Source organism: Physella acuta, unplaced genomic scaffold (assembly GCF_028476545.2).
Source record: "Physella acuta isolate Inbredline_101_S28 unplaced genomic scaffold, ASM2847654v3 ptg000893l, whole genome shotgun sequence".
Classification (NCBI taxonomy): Eukaryota; Metazoa; Mollusca; class Gastropoda; family Physidae; genus Physella; species Physella acuta.
The window spans coordinates 77,490-104,665 of NW_026732410.1; the positions used below are offsets into that span (position 1 = coordinate 77,490).

Consider the following 27,176-nt stretch of genomic DNA (forward strand, 5'->3'; position numbering starts at 1 on the left):
TTATGTAAGCTAGGTGTCGCCCTAGGCCCTAGATCTCTACATACCGTAAAATAATTTTTTTTTAAACTATAGATAGATCTAGCCTACATCTCTCAAGTATATAAATATAGATCTATACTCTAACTTTTCATTACTCTTCTCATATAAACACAAATTTTTAAAATTTCATTCTTCATTCATTTCAAAACTTCTCGCCCTGCTCGGGATTTAGGATGTATCCCACTAATCAAAGCAGACGATCTACTACAGCTGATGACCAAACTGAACAAAGTGTGGCACCCGATGCCCTGCGGTAGTGTAACCGGTGACTTTCAAGGGCGAACCTGACATCTGGTTGGTCGTCGAAGTGTGTTTCGCCTCATGTTTGCTGAGGATGATCAACTTTCACTCAAGGTTTCCATACAGAACACCCAGGGCTGTGTGGAGTTAATGCTGGAAAACTCGCACCTTAAAAAAACTATATAAAATATTAGAAATTACTAGAAATGTTGAGCAAACACTATTTCCAAACATTGAATTCCACAAAATCAGTGGATCCCAATGTTAAATTGTGTGATGTACATTTCACAACTGAAATTGTAACAGTTGTACCACCATCACTATGACATTTCCGAAATCGATAGAATCGCAGAATCGATTTCTTTTTCTGCTCAAAAATCAAGAGAAAATAATAAGCGAGCTTCATTTAGATACACATAAAAACAATATTGTTAATAACAGTGTTATCTGGGCAATACATGGAGCAAGGATATGGCCAATGTTCTGCAATTGATAGAAATACTTCTTTCCCCTTGCCAATAATCCAGATTTCAGACAATATTTGCGCGTGATTGCATCCCTTTATTTAGAATAGCCTACCCTGGTACCTATCACTGAGGAGATGCTAAAAAGGCAGACCCAAAAAATAGGTGCAGAATAAAGTATTGAATGAAGAAAAAGTCCCAGACTCTTGGAAACGGGGAATCATTATCAAATTACCAAAAAAGGGCGACCTTAATGTTTGTGAGAACTGGAGAGGCATTAATCTTTTGTCAGTACCAGGAAAATCTTCTGCAGAGTCTTATTACAAAGAATGAGGAAAGGAATTGATGGGATCCTTCGTGAAGAACAAGCTGGCTTCAGGGCCGACAGGTCGTGTAATGACCAAATATTTGTCTTGCGAAAGCATTTGATAGCATCCAACATCCATCATTATGGAAGATACAAGAGCTATATCATGGCTTTCCAGGAAAAGTCATAAACATACTTAAGGACATGTACCATGACAACCAATGCTGTGAGCGACATGAAAATCAGCAAAGTGAATGGTTCAAGGTAAAAACAGGAGTCAGACAGGACTGTCATCTCACCTGTCATCTTTTTGGTGGTAATAGACTGGATTATGATAAGAGCCGCTGAGGATAAGCCAAGAGGAATTGTTTGGGAACTTACCAGCCACCTAGAGCAGGGGACGGCAACCTGCGGCTCGCGAGCCGCATGCGGCTCTTTTGATATCAAGATGCGGCTCTCCAGCTCCTTGAACAAATACTAATAATCTTAATAAAAAAAATATTTGAAAAAAAAAATGTTAGTGCGGCTCTTTAAAACCAGGGAAATTTTGAAAATAGTAACTTTTGGCTATTCCGCTTCAAAAGGTTGCCGACCCCTGACCTAGAGGACTGTGACTTTGCTGATGACTTGGCTTTACTCTCACATGCCTATAAAGACATCCAAGCAAAAACCACAAAAATAGAGCAAATTGCTAAAAGCGTTGGGCTAAAGATAAACTCCGGAAAAACCAAGATAATGAAAATAAAAACCAAAAGTGCTCTCAAGACCTTTGCGAATGGAGCAGAACTAGAAGAGGTCGAAGACTTTAAGTACCTCGGCAGCTATATATCAGCAAATGGCAGCATGGATAAAGAAATGGCCACCAGAATAGCAGTGGCAGCACAAGCTTTCAACAGACTCACACTGCAGCAGAGAACTAAAATAAGAATCTACAAGTCTAAGTCTAATGTACGTTCTGTACTCCTCTATGCTGCAGAGTCATGGAAACTAAACAAGAAAGGAGAGCGCCGACTCAGAGGATTTGAAAGAAGATCCCTCCAACGCATCCTCAGAATAAAGTGGGACGACAAAGTCCCGAACAAGGAAATGTGGCGAAGGACAGGATTAAACGACATTGTTTCAGAAGTTCGAATGAGGAGATGGAGATGGCTGGGCCATGTCCTACGCATGAGCAAAAGAAGACTCCCCAACATGGCGCTGAAGTGGACTCCGCCTGGAAAGCGAAAGAGAGGAAGACCACTGGGAACATGGAGGAGATAGATGGAAGAAGAAGTGCAGGCTACTGACAAGACCTGGCATGAACTAAAGTGGCTCGCCCAAGACAGAGTGGAATGGCGGAGATTTGTTGTTGCCCCATACTCCACAGGGAGTGATGAGGATTAAGGTTAAGAACCATGATACCTAAATAATTAACTTTTTTTTTCAAATTTCGTATGTTAAAGCTCGATGGCCTGTGGACTTCTTCCACGTTTGATATTTGGGTATAACGCCACTAAAGGTGGATAAGGAATTCACATGAGCAAGTTGACCCAAGCGTCCCACGCCTTTAATGTCACTTACTTTGGTATTTAAATTAAAATTAGAAATTATTGCTAATTATTGCTAAGTTTTTTCTGCATTAGTCCAATGTACTAATCTATATATCGTCTACACACCAGTAACCCTTTTTCTTTAGAAACTTTTCAATTTTAAAAATAATTAAAGGATTTTTGTGAGGCAAGTTAACACACTGGGCGGGATTAGAGCTGGTAAAAATAGTTGACTTTTGTGGACGCGTGTAAACGGTTGAGCGGCGTCGGGTCTATGTGGACATCTATATATATAATTCTCTTTTGGGAGACGCTAGAAAACAAGCTGTAAGCGCGCTCCCTACCACCCCACCCCTACATGGTCTGGTGAGCTTTGGTTCACGATAAATGTTTACAGTCGTAGAGCCGGGTTTAGTGACGGCTATTAGGGGCAGATAATTTAGTTTGAAACGATTTTAAACTTAGGGGAGGTAACTAGGAGGCTGCTTTCACGGGGGGGGGGGGAAGGTGTAGGGTATGGGTTGGGGGAAAGGAGGGTGGGGGTAGTATCGTCCTTAACGACCTACTGATAGTGTTTTAAAGCAGATATTTTCAGTGGCAGCATTGGTACTGTCGAATTCACAAATTATGAATTACTAAATAGCGGCGTATGATATGCCGCGGGTCGGCTCGTATGTTGAATTTAACGTAGAAGTACTTACATTATTAACACGAAATCACTGAAATAAATAATATATTTAAACTTTATGCTATGACGTTTAAAACATAAATCTTTCTCTCTTCAGTTTAGATTCTACTTTTAATATTAATAAACACTAATATAAATATGTATATCAATTAATAGGTACACAATACATGTTATTGAAATAGTAAATTGGATGTACGTATTGTGAGGTGTACTAAATTTTTGGGGATGTGACAAAAGGATGTCCCCTTACATCTTTCCTCATAATACTGCAAAAAATATAAACAAACCAACAGATTATAGACATTTGTGAGGAGAAAGACTATGTATTTAAAGAAAATCTTTCGTACACATATTAACAGCTAGAAAAACTACAGTTTGTTTCAAGTTTTAATTGGGATATGTCACACTGTGACTTCTAAATGTAAGAGGACTTCCCTTTGTCACGTCCGCAAAAATCGAAGAAGGGGATTCTTCTGTGTCATCACTGTAAGTCGGGTTTTGCATTCTACTTGAATTAAGTAGATGTGCTCTGTGGCACTTCGCCTATCCGGAGAGATATGTCTTTTAAAAAAAAACCCACTGTAGCTTACAAAATGAAAAAGAAAAAGTTTAAGGCTTGACCTGTGCCTTAAAAATTAAATTGCGCCTACTATCCCACCTCCTACAATGTGGGGTCAGATACTTTTGCAATCTACTTGACTTGCATAAATAATTAAGAAATGCTATTGTTCTAACTAATCGCAAACTACCGTATTCGATATTAAAGACGCACAATGCAAAATAAAAATAAATGTTTCAAGCGGCTCCATGAAAGTTTTGACCCACAATATTTACATGAAATATCTTGCAGCTGTTAGTAGTCGCAATCAGATTCAAGTAAATCCCTACTTTTAAGGACATTTACACTTCTCTGTCAGACAAATACGAAGTTTATTAGATTTTATTTAGTTCACAATATGTTTGCTTTTTTGTTTGTTTGTTGTGGGAAGCGGCAAACTGAGGCCTGCTATAGATGGCAGGTGGGGGCTGTCGCCAACCCTAAGGAGGCGCCAAACGGAGTAAATAAAAAATTAAAAGTTCATTCTGAGCTGATTCGCTGAAATATAAGCAGAAGATTTTAAGAAAAAAAAAATAGACTGCTACTTGATGTATATATAATGGACTTTTAAAATTGTTTTGTACATCTATCGTATGACACCAAAATACAAATTATGAAGGGTCTGTGACTGGTAAAAAGAGTCCGGATCATTCAAAATGTTGGGGAGGGGCGCCTTTTCACCAACATTAATTACTATATATATAGCCTAAATGGGGGGGGGGCGCTAAATTGATAGTTCGACCGGGTGCCGAAGTGGGTCGCTACGAGCTGCATGGTGGCATATCTGTGTTTAATTTTGACCCACTTATAAAGTAGCGATTTCGTTCATTTTACAGATACATTCATAATTTGTATCATTTTCTTATTTTCAGTGCTTTTAAAGCTTATTATTGTAAAGGTTTTAATATTTGTTTTAGGTCTAATTTTAATCAAGCCTAGATCTAGGCCGCCATTAGTAAGATTACTGGCTAAGCCCCTAGGCCTAGGCCAAAATCAGTGTAAAAATTATCTGCCTGTTAGGACTTGAAATTTTTATGATGTATTCTGTTTACGCTCTCTAAAAATATTAAGAATAATCAAAATATTAATGCCATCTGAAATAGTCATTCATCATTATATTTTCATTGATGCAATGAAATTAAAACAGTGGTCACCAAAGCTTGTTTATATTTGCAAAAATGGTAATTTCAAATACAATGTCGGTAGTTCCGTTCACTGACTGAAATAATATGTCCACGTGGTTTCGCACACAAAAAAGATGAGATGTATAGTAGAAAATCAAATTTCAATGCAATTACAAATTCTGAATAGATAACTTCAATACCATAAAACATTTATCCAATTTAGCTAGAGTTCCTTTGAAATTAGTTTGGCCTATGAGGTTAAAAATTCTGTGATTTCCGCTTGTCGGGGCAAGGTACTTCCTTTTGGAGTGGACATTTGCAATCATGGGTACGTTTATCTCACGTGTATCTTAAAAAACTACAATAATGAGAACATTATACTTGATTTAAAAATAGTTCTGTGCATTTTCATACTAATTTGAAGTATCAATGTTACTTCAGTAGTTTAGAAATGGGATTTAACTCAAAATTACATCCTAATTAGTTTTTATTTGCGAGACCACGAACAGATGTAATCTATGGCGGCAATACCTGTTTCCGACAATCGTCACAATGGCTCACAAATCGGAATAACAAATGTAATTCATTGTCTAAAAATGTAGGCTTATTAATTAAATTAGCCTAAACCAGTTTTCATATAGCTTACATCGAGGTCTAATGTTTTTCTTCAATGTTGTGATAACGTTTCGGGTGGTCCAAGTGTTTGGGGATCAGGCGGGTCGATTTAAAATGGAAAGCGGGGTTCCAATCATTTTGATGCTTTTATTTTTCGTAAAAAATTTCTTTTAGATTTTAATTAAGTCTTATAATTAAGATCCGTTATATATGGTTGAGGTTAGGAAGGATTAGAGTAAATTTAGATCTCTGCAGTGCATAAAATATTGCCATGAAGAGAGGAAAGTACATTTCCCACTGTGCATGCGAAGTTTGATCTGGGTAAATTCTGCATTGGCCTATAGAAGCTAGATCTAGAGTAAAGTTCCGCGTGTGGTCACACATAGCAAAAAATTCCGAACTCCCGATTTTCATCGGGCGCTATTTTGTAATCGTTTCACACAGAAACAAACCGAAAGTACTTTATTACTCCACTGCCATTCTACTCTAATATGCATGAGTTATTTTGTATTCATACGCATAGTATTTGAGATATTCATGTTTTAGTGACGAACCTCCTTGTGATCAACTTTCCCCCCCTTTTTTTTTGCCTGTGGTCACCTGTTCTAGCTAGTCTCATAACGCGAGTTGAATTACCTCCCCTGACCCGCTTTTTTATGGCCACTTTCTAGTTCGTTTTTTTCGATCGCGTCTCGGCACTGTTGCTAAAAATAGCATTCGCGCAATACCGTACGGGTAAATCTGTTTGGCGTCTGGTACACGTGATAGATCGTTGAATGGCCGACAAGCTGATATAAAAATTATTGCGACCGGATGCGATTTTCGTGGAAATTGAGCTAGATTTAGCAAAAGACAGCTATATTTGTGTAAAATATTATTATTTATACTTCTACTTACACAGATATTTTGATAACTGCAGTTCAGCCGTCCATTTTTCTTTTAAAATGTATCTTTAGAATTTCTGTACCTTTTGGCAATCGGTCAGGAGCATTTGCGCACTAAACCCACCCCCCCTACGGCAGATCCGATTTTTTTCCCAGTGAACTCGTACTGACCTCCCACATAGCTAAGATAGTACATTGATACTGATGGGAAAGCCTCTAAATCTGTATTCCTACTAGATCTAGAGATCTAGAAATAAATCTAGATCTAGATCGTGGAGTTTTTATAATGACTTTAAATTGAATGTCTCCAGTTTAAGATATTTTTTTTTCAAAACATAGCTACTTTTAGTACTATATTTAAGTATTTCAAACCCTTTTGGTAGTTTTTTCTTAAACTTAGACCTAGATCTAGTGATTAGATATCTATATTTTGTACTTATAACTTGCAGGCCTATTAAAATAATAATAAAACAGTTTGCTTGATAACTTCATTAGGTCATTTCATAAACACAAATGTTATAAACATATAAAAATCACAAAACCATAGGTAATATCTGAATTCTGTAGCCTACCTTACATTTAGGCTAATACTGAATTAAAAAGAAATTACATTAAGGTTTGAAATTAATACAACTTGTAATTAAGAAAGAAAGCTTCAATTCTAAATACTACAAGATATAATAACAAACAATGAAACAAATTCAAAGCTTTTTTCAACCCATTTAGTCGAAAAGATTTTTATTTTTTCCGATATTGACCAAAATAAGTTTTTAAAGCTTAGGCCTAATGTTTTTACAAACATAACTCAATTTTATTAGGCCCCTGTAAACATTAATTAAGATTCCTCTGTAGACAAAGCAATCTATTTGGCAGATGAAGTAGAGTTCATGTTTCTTGACCTCGGCATATGAAGTGATTGTCCGTGTGGTCAGCGATATTCACAGCCGCCTTTACTTTTTACCTTTAATTTCCCCAATGTATATCAGGTACCCATCAGAAATGGGTGGACTCTAATTGAATTTTATTAAACAAACATTTTGATATAGGCCTAGATCTATAATCTATAACATTCCAAACAACATCTGTTCTGTAGAATTTACCTTTCTGCTTCCAAATGCGGTATTTTCCAATTGAAAATTCATCACAAAACATACAATAAATTATGTAAATGGCATTTTATAAATTTATATAAACTAGTTACTTTCACCTTGGTGTAAAAAAATGTAGGTATAAGCAAACTGATTTCAATAGTAAGAAAGAATCATGTCTTTTCTTGCTTACTAGCTTTAAAACAAGTGAATTTGACTTTTTACCTGCGTTTTTGGTCGCGTTTCTATATATTTTATTTGCGACACTAAAAAAATTATATTTAATCAACCGATTATGCTAAATTAATAAAATTGGTACTGTTGGATTGCATTTTTAAAGCTCTACAATTATATACTATTCTTTTTATAATTTGAAGAAAATTGAATTTTTATGAGACTAACTACCTGTTCCAGCTTGTGATCACTAGCGTATTTTTTACGTTTTGATCCAATTTTAATAATTGAAATAAACATTTTACTCATTTAAACGTGTTGATGATTGTATAATTAATTAATAGATTTGCAAAACCAAATAATAACACGTTGATTAAATTTATTAACTACAAATTACGGATGACCCAGTGATGACTCAAGGGACGCAACTATTATAATCATAACAAAGGGACGTAACAATCACTAATAAGACAAAACGTAACATTTGCTTCGATTGGATTGTATGTAGAGACACAAACTAGATTTAGAAGATGTAGATGATTAAAATAATTTAAAACAACAGAAAAAAATAGAAATTATATAGGTTCTAGACTTAGCTTGAAATATAGAGCATCTAGATCTAGGCTAGTCTAGCTCAAGTCATTGGTGACCACAGCGAGGGTAAAACACAAAAATCGTTACCCCAGCTGTGATCACCCCCATTTCACCACTAAGATTCTTTTAATAGCCTTAACTACAGTATTTTCAGTGTCCTGCACATAAATAGAAGCTATTTATAGTTAACCTAGTTATAAAAAGCTTTGATTGGTTGGTTTTATTCATCTCATCCGGGACCTAGTGCTTTTCATACGGGGGAACTAGAATCGCCTACGACGTCATACCTCGAAACTTGAAAATTTAAAAACTCGTCTTTCAGAAGGAGGGAAACAAAAGAATTTGACCTGGATATATTTAGAAATGGACATGTTTACAGCAGATATTGGTAGTTTCGTATAAAACATCCAAACAAATATTATACGAAGCCATAAACATGAATGTGACTACACCGTGGTTTTGACCACACACGGAACTTTACTCTAGATCTAACTTCAGATATCATAAAACTTTGCACACTGGTCCTAAAGAATGAAGGCCCACTTGCGGAATCTATTTAGGTTCCAGGATAACAAAATCCTAATGCAGAGTTACCCTATCATTAAGCCTACATTTAAAATGTTGTGAGATAGGGCCTATGTAGTTCTTTATATATTTTACAGGCAAGCCAATGGGATTACACACTGCTCGCAAGATGAAAGATCATCGCAGAGAGCAAAGGTGGCATGACAAAGAGTATAAAAAAGCTCACTTGGGGACACGCTGGAAGGCTAACCCATTTCAAGGATCTTCTCATGCTAAGGGAATTGTTTTGGAAAAAGTGTAAGCTTTCTTTTTTTGTGTGGGTATGCTTAGCTATACATATATTTAATCATTCAGAGTATAATTTTGCTATATTTAATTTTACAGCGGTGTTGAGGCTAAGCAGCCTAACTCTGCCATTCGCAAGTGTGTTAGAGTGCAGCTTATTAAGAATGGTAAAAAGATAACGGCTTTTGTCCCAAATGACGGTTGTCTCAACTTTATTGAGGTGAGATTCTGCAAAATTTCTATTATGCCAGCTTGTAGTTTTTATTTTTCATTCTAAGAGTGTCTTTGTTTTTGCTTTTTATTATGTAACTAAAGACAGCTCTTTTTTCTTGCTTTACATGTTTCTCAATGTATTTCTAGGAAAACGATGAAGTACTTGTAGCTGGATTTGGGCGTAAAGGTCATGCTGTGGGTGACATTCCTGGTGTCCGTTTTAAGATTGTCAAAGTTGCCAACGTATCTCTTTTGGCTCTTTTCAAAGGAAAGAAGGAACGTCCTCGTTCTTAGAGACCACTGTAAAATAAATTTCTGATACCCATAATATATTTGTTGTCAATTACTTACTGTGTATGTGGAGTGAAAGTCATCATTTTTATTGTGGAGGTAGATACCTCTAAGAAATCATTTCTATACTGGTTAATAATAAGCAGGGGTGCCACTTTTCCGGGATATCCCGGATTTCCGGATTCGAGAATCATATTTTTTTCCCTTTCCGGATTCGCAAGATTTGAGTTTGAAAATTTCCGGGTTTGCAGTTTAAAAAAAATTTTAGATCGTTTTAAGCTTGAAAATTTTGGCATTGTAAAAATTGTTTTTATCATCAACACTCCCGCTAATAGCCTTTTCCGAAAAAAAATGAATAGTAAATGACGTCAGCAACAATCTCACGCGTGCGCCAAGGACCAAATACAAATCGGCTGTATCAGATGGGTGAGGCTGTAGACGAAACTTTTTGATGTCATTAGTGGTGTGGCTGTCTGGCTATTTTTTATGACGATATGGGTTGGGGGTAAAACTCGTATTATTTACGCGATGTCATCAATGGGATACCGCTAGGCTGTGTAATAAAACAACTAAATTCTACAGTTACTAGATCTAGCTCACTAGCATCGCCGATCGTCTTTTAAAAAAAACAAAGATTTTGCTCCAATAAAAAAAAAAAAATTTTGTATTTGGTATTACAAAAAGAAAAGAAAAAATCTATTTGGAGGACTATTTTATGTATGAAATAGAACTGTGCTGTTTTCACTCAACTTTACCGTCACTTTTTACCACCTCTTACCCGCTTCTTCAAGGTCGCGCTGACCGTAAGACCTACGTCACGAGACCACGTGAACACAGTCTGAGTCATGTCTCTCGGTCAAGGCAGTTCTACAAGTACAACCGCTGTTTAATTTTAACGTGGATATTTTTAATTCAAGAAAAAAAATTAGATCTGCATCGTTTTATATAAGTAAAAAAAAATATGTAGGCCTGCTATAATTTAGTTACACGATCTAGCAGGGTCTACATCTAATTTTTTTTTTTTTTACTTTGGTAAAACGTCATTGAAATGTTTAAACAACCTTGAAAATAGCCGCTATCACTGCCCCCCCCCCCCCCCCAACCGCTTGTAAAAAAAAATCAGCTTTTCACTTAGTCGGGCGGCTACATCTCTTTTAACCGCTTGTAAAAAACAATCAGCTTTTCACTTAGTCGGGCGGCTACATCTCTGACATGAGTATTACTACTTCTAAAATTATCATCATGTATATCAAAGGTGGGGGCATTGGGGTCGTTCATAAATGACGTCACACTCGTAGGGGGAGGGGGGTCCGTAATTTTGTCATGAGGGGGGGGGGGGGTTCAGATGGTGTGACATCACACTTTTGCATTATCGAAAAGCTATGTTAGAAAACTAATTTTAGCCGTTATTTCGCGTTTTAGAATATTGTTTCAATAAAGTGTAATAGGAATTGATTAAAATACTCTATGTTGACAGAGGTCAGACAAGATTTTTGGAAAAATATCGTATTTTAAGAAAAATTTGACTGCAATTTTTAGGGGGGGGGGGTGTAGGTTGAGGTGTGACGTCATTTTAGAGGGCGGGGTCTGGCTTTTTGTGACGATATGTGACCGAGGTGAGGTGGGAGGTAAAAATCGTCAAAAAAGCGTGACATCATTTATGGATGATCCCATTGGTGTTGATTGGGAAAACAGGGTTTAAGGTTTTTGTTGTGGCTGTTAATAATTAAAGCCTTGAATAGCTACAGTAAGTCAACCCTGTATTTTAATACAGTGGCAATCTTATTAGGGGTCTGCATATAGTGGGCTTATTATTCAATAACAAGACATAGAGGTTAGCAAAATATTTGTTACTTAACAGTTGGCTGACTACACACTTTAACTCAAGCTAGGAAGTTCTAAAAAATTAAATAGTTATGTTATAAAAGCTGTCTGGGGGGGGGGGGGGAGTTCTACAATAGCACATTATGGGGTAGGCCTAGAGATGGGAGTAACATTGTAAACTAATTTTGTTGTAAGCACAATCCTTTAAAGATTAATTTTTATTTGAAGCTTGTTACAAAGAAAATAAATCCATTTTAAAGACATGTAAATTGAACATAATAATATATGAATCAAATGTCACAAAAAATAATGAAATAACAGTCCATTTTATTTTGAAATTCCGCGCGGAATTAAGTTTCAGGGTTTCAAAAATTTCAAATTTTAGTTTCAGGATTGGTAAAATTTTGGGATTCATTTTCAGGATTCACTTAAAAAATGAGTGGCACCCCTGTAATAAGAAAATCTAAACTACTTGAAGTGAAAAGGGTTACACAATGAAATAGATAATCAAGTTAGGCAGTTTATTCAATGGCATTGTTCTGTATGTAATATATCCGCATGTTTTCAAGAGTCAGCATGGTTATATGGTAGAGCGTTTGATCTATTCTGAATATTGGAGGAGTGGGGATCCAGGACTTGAGTCCCTGAGACATCCCTATCCACCCAGCACATGTGTTGAACTCACATAGGGCATAGACGGCAGGATAAAGTGCTAACCAAACTTTACCTTCGAATGCAGCCACTGAAACAAACTCAGCTTTCCCCATGGACCATCAGGATTAAAAGGGGACTATACTAGTTACTAGTAGTATGGTTAAAACGTTTCCTACACCGGTACAAGTTAAAATGTTGGTACAAGTTAAAATGTGGCAGCACAAGAAAAAACCTTATAATTTGCAAAGATATTAAATTTTTATGGTATATTGGAGTTCCTTTAAACTTTAATTGAAGGGTGAACATGTAGTTCATTAAGTGTATTAATTGATGAAAATTTTTAAAATCAAAAGGACTTCTTAAAAAATTCACCAAGGGTTTTTATCAGTCATTGGGTATTGTAATTAAATATGCCACCCCTGTAATTCATTAATCGTCAATTAGTGGGCTGTCTATCTAGCCCTACATCTATTACGACATAAATGAGCAACAGGGCAGGAGTAAGTAATGTAGCTTCCTAATGTAGTTATCTGTAAATAGAGGAGTAAAATATCTTATCTTGATGGTCATGTTACTGGTGTCAGACTAATTGAAATCTGTCCCCTTTAAATCTCACCGTGTTGTTTGTCAGTACAGTCTAATTTTTTTCAGTTCAACTATAGGGCCAATATAAGGTACATCTTTTCGTACTTGGCTCTATGGAGCCTAGTCAAAATTGAATTCGATAAATATTTTCCTCTTCTAACATTCAAAATCTGTATGGACATATGATTTGACAAGTACAACATAACAAAAAAAAGATAAAGTCAGTTTTGCCCTTTTTATTTTAATTGTGCTTAGGAGATTATAAACATTATATTTGTTGAAAGTGGCCATTAAAAGCTTGTGCTCTTGCTTTCTTCATTAATAAAAGTAATAAACCATGCAAAACTGACAAACTCTCAAATAAGTGGGCAATTAATTATTAAGTGAAATTTAAGTAAAATAACTTTAAACAAGTTCTTTTTTGTATTACAGTTACATATTATTAATATCTGAAAGCAAAGTTGGCACTGGGCTTGTAATCCTCTGAAAGCTGTGGTTCTTGTAGAAATCTGCATGAAAAAAAAATTAGTAAAGTATTATTAGTCAACTAATAAGAAAACTGGATGTGAAGAAAATATTTATGCAATAGTTTAAATTCCATGTGGAAGTCAATCTGTTTATGAAAGTTAGTTCACAAATTATGTCAGGAATGTCATTAATAATAGAGGGCAAAATTAACTTTATAGAGAATTCAAGCAACATAGTGTTGATCTGGCTTAAATAAAACTCTTTAAGTGATGAAGGGTGTAAACTCAAAAAAATATCAGTCTGGCAAAAAATGTTTAATAATCATTTTAATATTTCTTGGATCCTAGTTGTTGGGGAAAGGTTTGTTCACACTACTGCCCAGAAGCCTCAGGGCATGCTGAATGTTATTAATCACCTCAAAAATAAGTACACACAATGCACTTGGGTGATTTTCTTTGTCTGGGATGCTCTCAGGAGCCACTGGTTACCCTATGACAGCACGGGGTGTATCACATGGTTTGGTGTAGTCATTGAATGTAGTGGCCAACCATGTCCCTATTATAGGGAGGGAGCTCTCTAAAACAAATGTAGTTGCCATAGTGCTCACTGGTGGACTTGTTCCGTTCGTTTTAGTCCATGATTATATTTATAGTAACCCAGTGAATCCGTAGTGTGTTGCACTCTAAAATCTTTTACTAATTTAAAATTATTTGATCACAATAGTTTGAACATACTTGGCATCATACGCTCTCTATAAGGGCTGCGGGCATTCACTTTTTTAATGGTCATCTGGGTTATCGATATCGTAGGAGATGAATGACAACTGTTTGTCTGGGGAAAAAATGATTTTTAAATTATTTTGTCCTAAAAAAAAATCTTTTTCAACAGATACAATTTTTCATAATGAATGTATGTTAGTTAAATAAAGCCCTTACATCACTGGCGTATCCGTCATTTTTTGTAAATCTGAAATTTAAAAAAATTTTATTATCTGAAATGTTTGGTAATTTGACAAGTAAAAATTCCTATCACTATTAATGCGATTTGTTTAGATTATTGTTATAGTGTGACTAACTGAAAATGAAATGGCAGACTGAGTAAATTATAGTACTGTGATGGTGAGGTTACACTTAGTATTACTTACCCTTTTGTAATAAAAGATGATAGTGTTAAGTTAGGGTAAGGTAATTTATCATTTTGAGTGGATGCTTTGACACTGAATGGTTGTAAGTGTTGACTGTTGCATAGCTTGAGTGGTTTAGTTCTGCTGTTCAACCATTGTTGATTTTTCATTCTATCATTTGCATTTTCTGAAGCATTTGAAGCAAATTCTGTCCTAGCAGATTTTCTTGGTGGTTCATATACAGAATGCATCGGTGAATTAGTATTTTGTTTAGAATTATAGACAAGTGTCATGTCTTCTTCAACAACAAAATTGCTGTTTCTTCTACTTCTCTTTCTTGTATAGATGCTATTTTCAGTATTTTGGTTTTTGCTCTTTTGTTTTGTAGATGAAAGGTATGTCAAATTTTCAGAATATCCTACCAGTTCATCGGAGCTAACTTTCATACACTGTTTTCCTTTATTTAACCTTGTTGCATTAAGCATATCTGATGAATTTTTATCTGGAACATAATTTTCGTGACTGCTGACATCATGTTTCATACTTTTCCAGTTTTGACCTTTAAGACACCCATCATTAGATGTATTACTCCTTAAAATTTTGTCACTCGATTGACATTTTTTGGCATATTGTATATTAGGACTATTGGATGTCAAACAGCCTGATGATCTAGTGCAGTACTTTTTAGAAGGCACTGGTCTTGTACTGGGAGTGTTATTTTTCAGACTGGGGAATGGTGTTTGGTGATTTAAATAAGTCGCTGAACTAATAGCAGAGTCCTTTTTAGAATGAGGATCTTTTCCAGGACTATGCAAAAACTTGGTTGGATTATTTGCAAACGTATTGGAGTTATTTTGGTGAAAATGGTCGTTCATTGAAGACAAAAATTTGTTAATTCTGCAGGAAAAAAATAATTTGTTTAAAAATAATTAAAATAAAATTTAACATATTACTGCATTAAAAAATGGCTTATTTATTATCATTGCTTATTTTAAACTACATATTATAATATTTATAATCAGGCCCGACATTAAAATATAATCATTTTAATAAATAAGTGAGGCACTACATTAAAATAAAAAATTTTATCATTAAAAGTAATTTAATTAGCATAGTTATGCAAAAAATAAATAGTGGGATACCTTTCATCTATGAGTTCTAAAATGGCACAAGTATCAGTATTATTGATGTTATGACCAACAGCCTGTATCATCAATTCATTATTCTCTGTAACTGATTTCTGTATTTTTGCAAGGGTGATATTTGTAGAACTTGTGTTGACTTTCATTATTTCATCAATCTGAGTTTTCAAAGATTTTATCTGGGTACTTGAAAAAAAAGTATTGGGTCTATTAATATTTAATCACCATCCTTATTAAATGTACATACATTTTGTATATAAAGCTCACTCTACTCGAGTTCAAGTTTCAAATAATTTCTAAATATGCTCTAAATCACTTTTGTTATTTTTATTAGTTGTAACAATATTAGACATTTTTAATAGAAGTTTTAAAAGCATCATGAGCTGCATAAACTATATTGCTCAAATGTTAATTAAAAGAATGGGCAAAGTAGAGTTGTAGAGCTTATGGTTTCCAACCCAAAAGCCCAGATAAGGGGGTCTTTAACTGGGGACAGCAATCCAATCAAAGAGTGATAACTCCAAAATCAGACTACTGCTGCTTTGCAGATTGTATTTGGATGGACATGGAAGCACATCTAGAAAATAAATTATGTTGAAGGAAATCTCCATGTTAAAACTAAGAAAGAAGAAGGATTGTTAAATGTTTACCTTAAAAGTTCCCTGTACTGTGCATTAAACATATTTTTAAATCCTGATGGTAGCTTTTCAGCTTGCTTCACGTATTTGGCCAGACTGTCCATAATTTCTTTATTATATGTTCTGAAAAGGTTGCTGAAGTCCTCTCTTGAATTAGGTTTGGAATTTTTCTCAATTAATGATACACTTTTTTGAAATTTATTAATTTCTGACAATATTCTGAAAATAGAATGGCAGTAATCTCTTAGTTACTAATACAAACACTGTGCTTAAATCTAGGAATGATTTCATTACATATGACACTGCAGAAGTTTTTTTTGTAACAAATAAGAAGCCAAATGGATAAATTGTTACCTCTCTTGTCTATAGAAACATTCGTGATCATTCCAAATTTTAAAGCTGTGTTTATATTTGGTAAGCATGTCAATGTTAAACAACAGATATTATCTATTGTAAAAAAGGGTCCAAAATAACCTAAGTAAAGTACCCCTTTTCAGACCTGACGATCCATAAAAGAAAACATCTACAACTTGAAGGGTGTGGCCAACACTATGCCCAGAGGCCTTTTTTCTCAACCTAATTGAGTCATGTACCCATTAGAGCTGGGTGGACTCAGGAGTGTCTTACAGACTCACGACCAAGATCCAACTCGAGACTTTTGGGTTGGCAGTCAAGCGCTCTGTATACGGTACTGTATACCACATTGTCACATACTGGATGGAGTCACTTAATTAGATTATTTGTTGTCGGGTAATTAGTTGTTTAATATTACTTTTTTTCAAGTTCAGCTATTGTGTCCGTAAATGAATTTTCCAAAGTCCCATGTTGACATAATGACTTCTCCATGTGTGTCTTGTGTTTGTCTAATTGGTCATGCTGATATTGAAATGATTCTTTGATCAGTTTAAAAATTTCCTGTTAAAATAATCAATAATAACATAAATAATTTGAATAATATTATTATGATTCATTTTATTATGAATGCAAAATTATGCTATCTTTTTTAAAGATATGAACATCATAATAAGATGAAAATATGTTAAATGAAACACTAAACATGCATGGAAGAAAGTCAGAAACAGGGATCCAGGAATTATGTAAAAAAATTATGTATAAAAATAAGTAGAATTCAATATATTAAAAAATTATATTTGCTTGAATTAATGACTGTTCAAAATAAGTTTTAAGTCAAAGAAAATGCCAGCATTGTAATAATTTAGAATTAGTCACAATGTTTGGTAATTTTTACCTCAAACTTTTGGTCATTTTGAAGCTGAAATGCAGCAATATTTTCTTTTATTGTTTTTGATAATGTCTCTGAATTCTCTCTGTTAGCATTCTGCAGTTGATTTTGCAAAAAAGAGATCTGGGAATCTTTCTGAAATAAAAATTGAAGCAAATTTTAGGTTCATTGAGCTTGGAGAAAAAGTAATTTATATGTTAGAGTGTAAAATGCAGGGTCAAATGAACAAGTCTAGTAAGGACCTATTTGTGCACGCAATTTTCAACAATATTAGAGTAAGAACTTTTTGTATAAACTGCTTTTAATGGCATTAAATTATAAAACATCATTTTACCACTGCAACAAGTTTTTCAAGTTCTGTAACAGTTGCTTTGCTTTTATTTTGATCTTCAATAAATTTTTGTAACTTTTCTTGATTCTTCCAGATGTCTTCAAGAACTATAGATATAGATGTTCAAACACAAGTTTAATGAACTATTTGTTTTAACATTTAAACATATATTAACTGCAATTAAAAAAAATGCCATTCAATCAAATTGCAGGAAGCTCAGAAAACGATAGAACTTTTTTTGAACAGTCTTAGCAACAACAATTCGGAGTTAAAAAATGACAATTTGTAAAATACATTAATTTAAAACACTTTAGGTTATTTTTAAATTTTGAATATAGGTCATATTAGCATTTAAACTCTTTTTAAAAAAAACATTTGTATTGCATATGTAAAAAGTCAGAGATATTTAATGCAATTAATTTTCCTTATGCTCGATGGTATTAAACTTATTATATGCAATAATACTGTAAAATGAAAAAGTAGCATACAAAGTTGTATGATTATTTCAAAGTACTTATATTACCTTTGTTTTAATTTACAACCATTAATTACGTTTAATAAGTAAAATAAATAAAATGCAAGTTTAACATACATGCAGTAACAGTTAGGCTAAGTTGTTCATGTGACATATCTGCAACATTTTCCACTTTTTCCTTAATAAAGTTGAGGCAGTTTTTTACCTAAAAAATTTATAGTAGACCATGGTAATATCTAGTATTAAGATGTAAATATTTAAAAAGATATATTTACAAAGTCAGTTAAGAATTAGATAGTTAACTAGGAGTTGCCTTTAAAAAAATTATTTTTGTGATTGTCACACCTAACACTGCAGCTAGATCTAATGGGTAGGGTTATAAGATGCATATCTAATCAGACTATGTAATAACCACCTAAAATTTATTTAAAAGACAATTGTTTATTATCCCATACTCTTATTTTGAATATATCAATTACTATTAGATACTTAATAAAAGGGATATGTATTGTAAGATGTACTCAGTATGATATTTACTCAATACCTTGTATTGAATTAGAAAAATAACAGAGCAAAAGATAATAATTGAATTTTAATAGCTTAAAAATTGTCATCCAAATATGTAGAAATAGTACCTCAATGCTGTAATCTAGGAATGCACTTTTCATTTGTTCTAAACCATTGCTGAAAAATAAATATCACCAGGAATGTGATGTTTATGGATAACCTCAAAGTCTTCTAGTGATACTTAGTATACTGATTGTTCCTAAACTTCTGTAATTAAGTTACAAGCCAAGAACATGTTGGTTGAAATAATAATGTGAATATATATTTTTAATTCCATGTATAACATAGAGAAGTTACCTTTCCAGTGATGTTATACTTTGAGAATTATCCAAAGAACGTTTGAGTGCTAAGTGGGATGTTTTTACAGGTGCAGTTGGCTTATTTACAGAACTGACAGAGGAATTATTACCAGTTGATAAACATGTTATTCTATTATTTGCAGCATCATTGTATATTTGTGATTTTGATTCAACTACTCCTGTTTGCTGAGGATCTTTTTTATACAATGACCTTTTATTCAGCCATTTTTCATACATACTCATTTTTTTAGAATTCTGATGGTATAACATCTGTAAAAAAAAGAATATGGTTATATTGCTGAATTTTTTAAAAACATTATTTACAACATATTGGGTACAGTAACCATTTTGAGGGTTCTATAATAATAATAATATCTATGCTATATAATTTTATAGAGTTGTTGGTATACCCACTTTTTTATAGTAACAAGTTTTAATAAAAGCACACAAGGTTTTTAAGGCCATACTGACAGTCCAAACTGTTATATACCACTAGTAAATAACTATTCAATATTACAACTTTGCATTATAATATTTAAAAAAATTACTTCATTTTGAACTCCTGAATTGTTTTGAGAAAACATATCCTGGGTGTTAATTTGAGAAAACTCAGAACATTGTGAGTCTTGAATGAAGGATGATGTATTATGGCTGCTAAGAGCAGAATCTTGGCTGTTCCACATTTTTTTCTAAAATTAAAAGAATTCAATGAGCAGCAATAATATTAAATGTTGGAGTAAATGACAACATGACTTAATAATTTCTTGCAATACAATTTAATTTTTTTGACAATTAAAATGCCCCCCCCCCCCCCTCTTTCTTGTAACAATTTTACATTTTCATATGAATGTTACTTCTTATTTCTGACCTATCATTTACATTAAATAACATATTTTAATAAAAATAGTATTAAAAAGCTAGATAATTTAAAAAAAAATATCTGGTGGATTTTTATACTAGGGATTGTCTGATAATATCTTAAAGTGATCTAGATTCTAGATCTAATTCTAAGTCATACAGTACTGTAGAATTAAGTTAGTAACTTACGTATTAGTAGTATTAGATCTAGTAAGGTAAAGTTCCCTTTTCAAACCTGACGGTCTATAGGGCAAGTGAAGTAGAGTTCACTTGTTTCTGTGACCTCGGCATATGAAGAGATAGTGTGGTCAGCACTATGCCCAGCCACCTTTACTTTCCCTAACGTGAGTTAGGTACCCATCAGAGTTGGATGGACTCAGGGACGGTCTACCAGAGGCGTAGCGACCCTTCCGGTGCCTAGGGACAAACTTTCGATTTGCACCCCCCTCGAACTTTTCATTTGCACCTCCCCCTCAAACTTTCAATTTGGCGCCATCCCCTCAGGTCGGCGCCCGGGGACATATGTCGTCTTCCCCCCCCCCCCCCCCCCCCGCCTCAGCGGTTTACTGACTTGAACCCGGATTTGAACTCGAGACTTACGGGTTAGCAGTCCAGCTCTCTACTGCTAGGCCACTAGATCTAGTAAGGGGTCATCCATAAATGACAACTCGCCTTTTTGGATAATTTTTACCCCCCCCCCCCCCCCACATTATCATAAAAAGCCAGACCACTCTTAAAATGATGTCACACCCCAGCCTACAACCCCCATCAAAATTGCAGTTGAATTTTTCTTAAAACATCTATATTTTTCCAAAATCTTGTCTGAACTCTGTCAACATAGATTATTTTCATGGATTCCTATTACAATTTACTAAAACAGTTTTCTAAAATGCGAAATAACGGCGAAAACTCATATTCTAACATTGCTTTTTTATAATGCAAAAGTGTGACATCACACCATCTGATCCCCCTCCCCCTCATCAAAAAATTACGGACCCCTCCCCCCTCCGAGTGTGACTTCATTTATGGACAACCCCTAACTTATAATTAAGTTAAACTATTAAACCTAGTGAGTAGATCTGGAGTCTAATACTAATTAATAAGTAATTCTAATAATGACTAATAACTAGAATACTAGATCATAGATCTAATTTATTAAAAATAAAACTAGAATTAGATCATAAGTATATTTAGTATAGTATAAGTATACATTAAATTTAGCCAACTTACTTCAACTAATATTATTAATTAATAATTTATATTGGTAGTACTTAGATCTAATTTAATTTTGTACTTTCAACTTTATTTGAGTAATAAGGACACTAAGAGTACGTGACCTCGAGTAGGACTCTTACAGTCTGAGTTACTGTACGACTAAGTCACGAAGACTAAGAGCAAGAGGGGCAGCTAAGTAAGTTGTAGTACTAAGAAGTAGTAGATCTACTAGAACTAAACTAAGTATTAGTATTACTAAGTAAAATAAAAATATATTTATTGGGGGCGTAACCTATTACTGTAAATGTAAATTCTAGACTGAATCTAGATTACTAGTTTAGTTAGATCTAGTCAATCAGAATTAGCCAAGAAGAGTCACTAAATTTTTAAAATAATTTGCATTATTATAATATTATCGTTATGATTGGACGTTGAATGAGATTGAAACTTTGAGAAACAGTTGTACTTGTAGTGTTGTACTGTTTAACTGTACTGTACTGTCGGCGAGTTGACTCGGAGTTGCTCGTCTTCTCAGATTCACAAGTCTTTGCTACTTTTCTGCAAAATACTTAGATATAGATCTAAATTAGGTCTAGATCTATATTTATTATTTAATGGGGTAGATCCAGACATAGATTCTAGATCTAGATCTGATACATTTTAATTAGTTTTTTAAAAATATTTTAAGTCTTTATAGAAATTTAAACACTAGGCCTGAGGTCTAGCAGACGAAATAAAAAGAATTTGCCAGGTAAATTGTGAATTTTAAAGCCATTTAAAATGTATTGACCAAATCAATATTAACAGCAAAGCTATTTTACAGAATAGCATCCACCTCATATACAGTGGCTATATATATATATATATATATATATATATATATATATATATATATATATATATATATATATATATATATATATATATAGGCTATGGGGTCGTCCATAAATGACGTCACATTCGTAGGGGGGAGGACATCCGTAATTTTGTGTGTGATGAATGGAGGGGGGGGTTCAGATGGTGTGACGTCACACTTTGCGTTATAAAAAAGCAATGTTAGAAAACGAATTTCAGCGAATATTTCGCGTTTTACAAAACTGTTTGATAAATTGTAATGGGAATTGATTAAAATACTCTATGTTGACAGAGTTCAGACCAGTGTTTCTTCCAGACTGTTTTTATGAACCAAGTTCATATTATTGCGAGTTTTGAAAACAAACCTAAAAGGCTGGAATTGCTTAGCCTACCATATGTCTTCACTACCATTGATGCCCCGATAGCGTGCTTCTATTAGATAACGGAACAGAATTTGCGAATCAAATTATATGTGTATTAAATAACATATGGCTGAGCTAAAACGAGTTTACGGAATACCAAAGCGCAGCATCAGCCAAGGCTCATCCGATCAGGCTGAGAGTGTCAAATTCATTCAATTTATAAAAAAAAACCGTTATAAACAATAGTCGCCTTATGATGCTTTGTTTGGACAAAAAGTAAAAGTGATACCTGACACTTCAAATCTGATCAGAGGCTGTCAATAGTTACTATGCGAAATCTTGAGAGCACAGAACACGACATTTATGTTATAAATGCATCATCTTACTTAGCTAACATGTTTTTCAGGTATCTCCTGGGGAAGAGGGGTAGGGGAAGACACCCGAAGCTATTGAATGTTTCTGTCGTTTATTTAATAAATTATTAACAAAGACCCAATGTCATGCTCAAAACAGTATATATATTTTAAAAAAGCAAGTGCTCATGATCATCTAATTCTGACTTTGGCCGGCGAAAAAAAGGTGATATTGGCCAATGCGTATATTGGCGAGCAAATGCGTCGGCCGACTTCGGGATTTGACCGTAATACACATATATAGCGTGTTCAAGTATATATATATATATATATATATATATATATATATATATATATATCTTACAAAGACACATGATCGTCATCAGGTTTTAAAAAAAAATGTTTTAGATTTGGACAAATAGAAATTCCGACTAAAGCGCCCTCTTATTTTTGTGTTCCATAGATACGCCACTTTCGAGGCTGTGTGACGATCGTAACAATTTAGTAACATAGTTGGACATAACTTGGTAACGATCTGTATAGGCCAAGTTAATACATATTGTCGTCTGATATCTTTTAAGTAATGACTTAAAATATTTAAGATGGCTAAAGTTTCCACGCACGTAGTTGGAAGTTGGGTAAGTTAAGTAGTAATAAGTACAAGTAGGAATAATTATTAATTAAAAAATAATTCATTAATTTAATAATTAGGCCTATTTATTTAAAATTATTTTAAAATTATTATTAATTAAATTATAAAATTTAAATTAATGATAAAAAATTAAAAGGCTAGATTCTAGATCTAGATTTCTAGATCAAGATCTCTAGTCTACTCTAGTGCTAGGCCTAGGACTGCTAGACTAGGTAGATTAGTTGTAGATCTAGATCTAGACTAGTAGTACTAGTAGTGTAGGTAAATTACTAAATTAGTGTCACTAGCTAGTGGCTAGGCTAGGTACTAGATCTAGATCTACTAGTTAAGTAAAGTAATAGTTAGATTTTATTTAGAGTGAGCATAAAGAAAGTCTTAACACAAACACTAAACTAAACAGAAACTCTAAGGATTAAGTAAGTCTGTGTAAGTGTACTTGAGATCTAGATCTAGAGACTGAGCCCCTCCCCCCCCCCCTCCCCCGGGCAGTGAAGTTAATGTATACTAATGTATAATAGTAATTTGTTAAATTTAGCCTTTTAGTTTAGCACTTTTGATTTTGTATTTATATAGATCTTTATAGCACTTTTTAAAAATTTATTAGTTTTATTTAGTCCTCATTCAGGCTTAGGCTTACCGATATAATATAGGATCTTGAGAGTAGTTTTACTTGGTAGTAGTAATAAGCTTACCTCTTCCTTGTTCAATCAATTAATAATCCTTAAGCCCTTATTGGGGGTTGTTGGGTCACCACAGTTGATTTTCTAATAATTATCTCCTATTTGTCTTTGTCATCTGCTGCTCTGAGTAACTCTGCAACAGGCAGCCCAGTGCACTCTTTTATGTCTTCCATGTTGGTCATGATCTTCTTGTTGGCATTGATTTCCATGCCATATCTGTTTAATCTATGTACTAATTCTATCAATTCATCTTCAAGTTCTTCTTTGACATCTATGTCTCATCCATGAAGTGGATGTTAGTCAGTCATAATACTCTCTAGGTAGATGTTGAGAGCGATAGGGAGAACAAGCAGCCTTGTCTGATGTGTTCAGCTTTGTTACGTTTAATTTTAAAACAATTATGTTGTTATGGAGATATAGCTAACTAATTTTAGAATATCCACACTTGAGTAAAAATAGCTACACTCACTGTTTTTGCTTCACAATATTAATTAGGCTTCTTTTTGTCATTCTTACCCATCATCAAAAGCACCACTGCTATTAATACTAAGGAGACCTCTAAAAAATCTTTGTGATAACATGTTGATTTGACTGATCCATCCATTCACATAGGTTCTATAGCCTAACAATAGGAATTGAATACTAATCACCTACATTTTGTATGCCTGTTTGTATCTTTTAGAGATATTTAACATGATATAGAAATGAATTTTTAATTTCCTTATGAATGTATCAAACTTTATTATTTTTCAGTTTCCAACTGGCTACTATGGTCATTACAGAAGTAGGACACGAACTGACTTTGTTAATGAATATAGACAGCTAGCTAAACCACAACCACCTAATAAATTCATCTACCGTTCATCTGTATGAAGTATTCTAAGTTATATTTTTTTCTCTATATAAATGCAAGTTTGTCTTTAATGCACTTTAAGCACCATGGATCAGATTGCCATGAAACTTTAAGAAGTTGTTGAGAATACACCTGGGACCTCCAGGCTCTCCAAGAACCTTATATTAGAGACACAGTGAGCCACTACATTCAATAACTAAACCGAATCAGGGGTTGCACCTGCTGTTCTTGCAGTAGTATACCTGGTGGCATCCATTGTGCCCGTCACCTGGGCGGTCACCAAGGGGTTCAGTGCATTCACAAGGTTTTCATACAGCATGCCCTGGGTGTGGTGTTAATTTGTCTGGACAAATGTGTGTCACTACAACTGAGATCTAGTAAATACAGCACTGTCTTTGTTTACATTTAAAATAACTCAGTTTTAGAAAAGAAGGCCACACAACTTAAAATATACAATTGGTAACAACTATATTTTTTTATGTTGTTGAAAAATCACTTTTTTATGCATTTTATTTTCTTATGCTTTATAAACAGCATTGTAATTTTTTATTTTAATATATTTTGAAATTTATTTTTCCTTGCTACAGCTACCAGTTTCTTCACATGTATTTTCTTTGCATGACAACAGAAATTCTTCCACCATTGATGCAACTTACTTTGAACAGGTAAGATAAACAAACAGTTAACGATTAACTTTGAATTTAAATAAAGACAACTAGGGTGTTTGATATGATTATTTAAAAGATAGCACACTTTCAGTACATGAAATCAAAATATATCTTTTCTTTTTGGAAATCAAATCTTAATTAACAAACCTGTTTCTTTCCTAAAAAAGGGACTGGGAAGACGTAGACATCCAGAAAAATCTGGGGCGTTTGACCCAAACTTTATGGCCTGGTGCCCCAATACTTCTTGTTTAAAAGCTGGACGACCTCTGACTTCCACATATAGAAAAGATTTTAGATTAAATGAACCTAATGTACAAAAGTTGGTACACCGTCCTCAGACTTCTTTTGATACAGCATATACCACAACTTATCGTACAGTGTATGGTGGAGATTCTCCCAACCGTGATCTTATCAACGCTATGAACAATGAAGCTTTGATGTTGACAACACAAAACAGACAAAGACAAGCAAAACTTAGAAAATCTAATCACCGTGAGACCGTGGCCTCATGTATGTCCTGGTATCGTCCTCGTGTGCCAGCAGCAACTGCTCACTGTAATTACACAGATATTGACATCAGGCCTGCGCAGACTGAACAGATAAATATGAATAACTGTGCATCTTCTGATAGTCAAGCATCAGCTGCTCCAGTGGTTCAGACTGTTGAATAGTTTAAGAACTGTACTATTTAATAAAACATAGACTGACTATTTGATGACTATTTCATAAGTTACAATAAGCATAACTTTAGTTTTTTTATAGATAAATTTCATTATACAATTATTTTGATATGACTTATACTTACAAAGGCATTTTCTCAAAACCATCTAATAATACTAAATGCATTTTTCCTAATCCATAAGAAAAGACTTAAAAATGCAAATTAAAACGCTTTTTAAAAATATCCAGTTTGTAGACTTTTAATTTCTTTAATAATTTTAATTTTTTGAAAGATGTTATTTTTTCTCTTTTTTAAATTGTGATTTTAAATGTGAATTAATTTATTGATAATTTACATGTATTTGATTTTTGTTGAAGTTTTTGAAAAATTGGAACAAAACATTGTTGTAACATGATTGATTTTTTTCATAATTATTGATGAAGAAACATTATTTCACATAATTTATATTTTGAATTTTTTGGTAGTTTTATTATTGTAGTAATATATTGTATTTATATTTTAAAAACATTTTTAAGTGTACCAAAGAGGCCTCATAAAGGCTATAAACCTTTTTCATATTTTTTACTTTTTGCTATTTTATTCCATAGCTAGCTACTCTGCAGATTATAATTACGAGTTTAATTTTAAATATTTTCTATATTTTCTTACAATAGCTAGACACATTTTTTCCAGGTAATTTTTTTTATACTGGGATTTAGAAGCCTCAAACAGTAATTTGACATAAGGAATAATTTGTTTTCTTTATTCTTTGAGGTTTTTAAATTGAAAGATTTTTTTTTTTTACCTAATAAGAACTGTAGCATACATTATAATTTTTTGTTGCAATTTATTTAATTAAAGCACATAAGTTGAATGGATTATAAATTTAAAGGCCTTAATACAACAATAAATCTAGTTTTAATAAATGACGGTAATTTAAATGAATGTTAAGATCTTGCAAGGGTCACCTGTAAACGACCTTACACTTATAGAGGTTCAGACTTGTCTGAGG

At 33.6% G+C, this 27,176-nt stretch overlaps 3 protein-coding genes across 4 annotated transcripts; 2 read left to right on the top strand and 1 right to left on the bottom strand.

The window, feature by feature from the left end:
• The first annotated feature begins 5,223 nt into the window (after nt 1-5,223).
• On the top strand, nt 5,224-9,695 carry LOC131952893 (small ribosomal subunit protein uS12). The gene is made up of 4 exons (XM_059315824.1): nt 5,224-5,317; nt 9,007-9,166; nt 9,254-9,374; nt 9,515-9,695. The coding sequence occupies exons 1-4, from the start codon at nt 5,314-5,316 to the stop codon at nt 9,659-9,661; spliced, it is 432 nt and encodes a 143-aa protein (XP_059171807.1). The 5' UTR covers nt 5,224-5,313; the 3' UTR covers nt 9,662-9,695.
• A 3,247-nt stretch (nt 9,696-12,942) lies between these two features.
• On the bottom strand, nt 12,943-21,793 carry LOC131952900 (uncharacterized). 2 transcript variants are annotated; one of them, XM_059315837.1, is made up of 14 exons: nt 21,579-21,793; nt 19,556-19,696; nt 19,006-19,277; nt 18,777-18,825; nt 18,259-18,346; nt 17,670-17,773; nt 17,342-17,470; nt 16,865-17,007; nt 16,105-16,311; nt 15,455-15,640; nt 14,334-15,209; nt 14,125-14,155; nt 13,924-14,020; nt 12,943-13,230 (listed from the first exon to the last, which is right to left on the bottom strand). In XM_059315837.1, exons 2-14 carry the CDS (start codon nt 19,688-19,690, stop codon nt 13,154-13,156), a joined length of 2,394 nt encoding a protein of 797 aa, XP_059171820.1. In that variant the 5' UTR covers nt 19,691-19,696; nt 21,579-21,793; the 3' UTR covers nt 12,943-13,153. The 2 variants fall into 2 exon arrangements, with proteins under 2 accessions (XP_059171820.1, XP_059171819.1); XM_059315836.1 differs by having other exon boundaries at nt 21,547-21,793.
• Nucleotides 21,794-23,112: 1,319 nt separating this feature from the next.
• Nucleotides 23,113-26,395, top strand: LOC131952899 (uncharacterized). Its single transcript, XM_059315834.1, has 4 exons — nt 23,113-23,288; nt 24,736-24,849; nt 25,423-25,500; nt 25,671-26,395. The coding sequence occupies exons 1-4, from the start codon at nt 23,253-23,255 to the stop codon at nt 26,172-26,174; spliced, it is 732 nt and encodes a 243-aa protein (XP_059171817.1). The 5' UTR covers nt 23,113-23,252; the 3' UTR covers nt 26,175-26,395.
• Nucleotides 26,396-27,176: the final 781 nt, after the last annotated feature.

What these genes read in the sequence shown, in the direction of transcription:
- LOC131952893 (XM_059315824.1), top strand. An exon ending in GGAATTGTTTTGGAAAAAGT is followed by an intron (nt 9,167 to 9,253) that starts GTAAGCTTTCTT and finishes TTAATTTTACAG; the next exon opens with CGGTGTTGAGGCTAAGCAGC. An exon ending in GTTGTCTCAACTTTATTGAG is followed by an intron (nt 9,375 to 9,514) that starts GTGAGATTCTGC and finishes ATGTATTTCTAG; the next exon opens with GAAAACGATGAAGTACTTGT.
- LOC131952900 (XM_059315837.1), bottom strand. Translation starts at nt 19,690, where the DNA reads ATGTGGAACAGCCAAGATTCTGCTCTTAGCAGCCATAATACATCATCC. An exon ending in TAGCCTAACTGTTACTGCAT is followed by an intron (nt 17,774 to 18,258) that starts GTATGTTAAACT and finishes CTATATCTATAG; the next exon opens with TTCTTGAAGACATCTGGAAG. An exon ending in TAGAGAGCGTATGATGCCAA is followed by an intron (nt 13,231 to 13,923) that starts GTATGTTCAAAC and finishes TTTTTCATGCAG; the next exon opens with ATTTCTACAAGAACCACAGC.
- LOC131952899 (XM_059315834.1), top strand. Translation starts at nt 23,253, where the DNA reads ATGGCTAAAGTTTCCACGCACGTAGTTGGAAGTTGG. An exon ending in CGCACGTAGTTGGAAGTTGG is followed by an intron (nt 23,289 to 24,735) that starts GTAAGTTAAGTA and finishes ATTATTTTTCAG; the next exon opens with TTTCCAACTGGCTACTATGG. An exon ending in ATGCAACTTACTTTGAACAG is followed by an intron (nt 25,501 to 25,670) that starts GTAAGATAAACA and finishes TTCCTAAAAAAG; the next exon opens with GGACTGGGAAGACGTAGACA.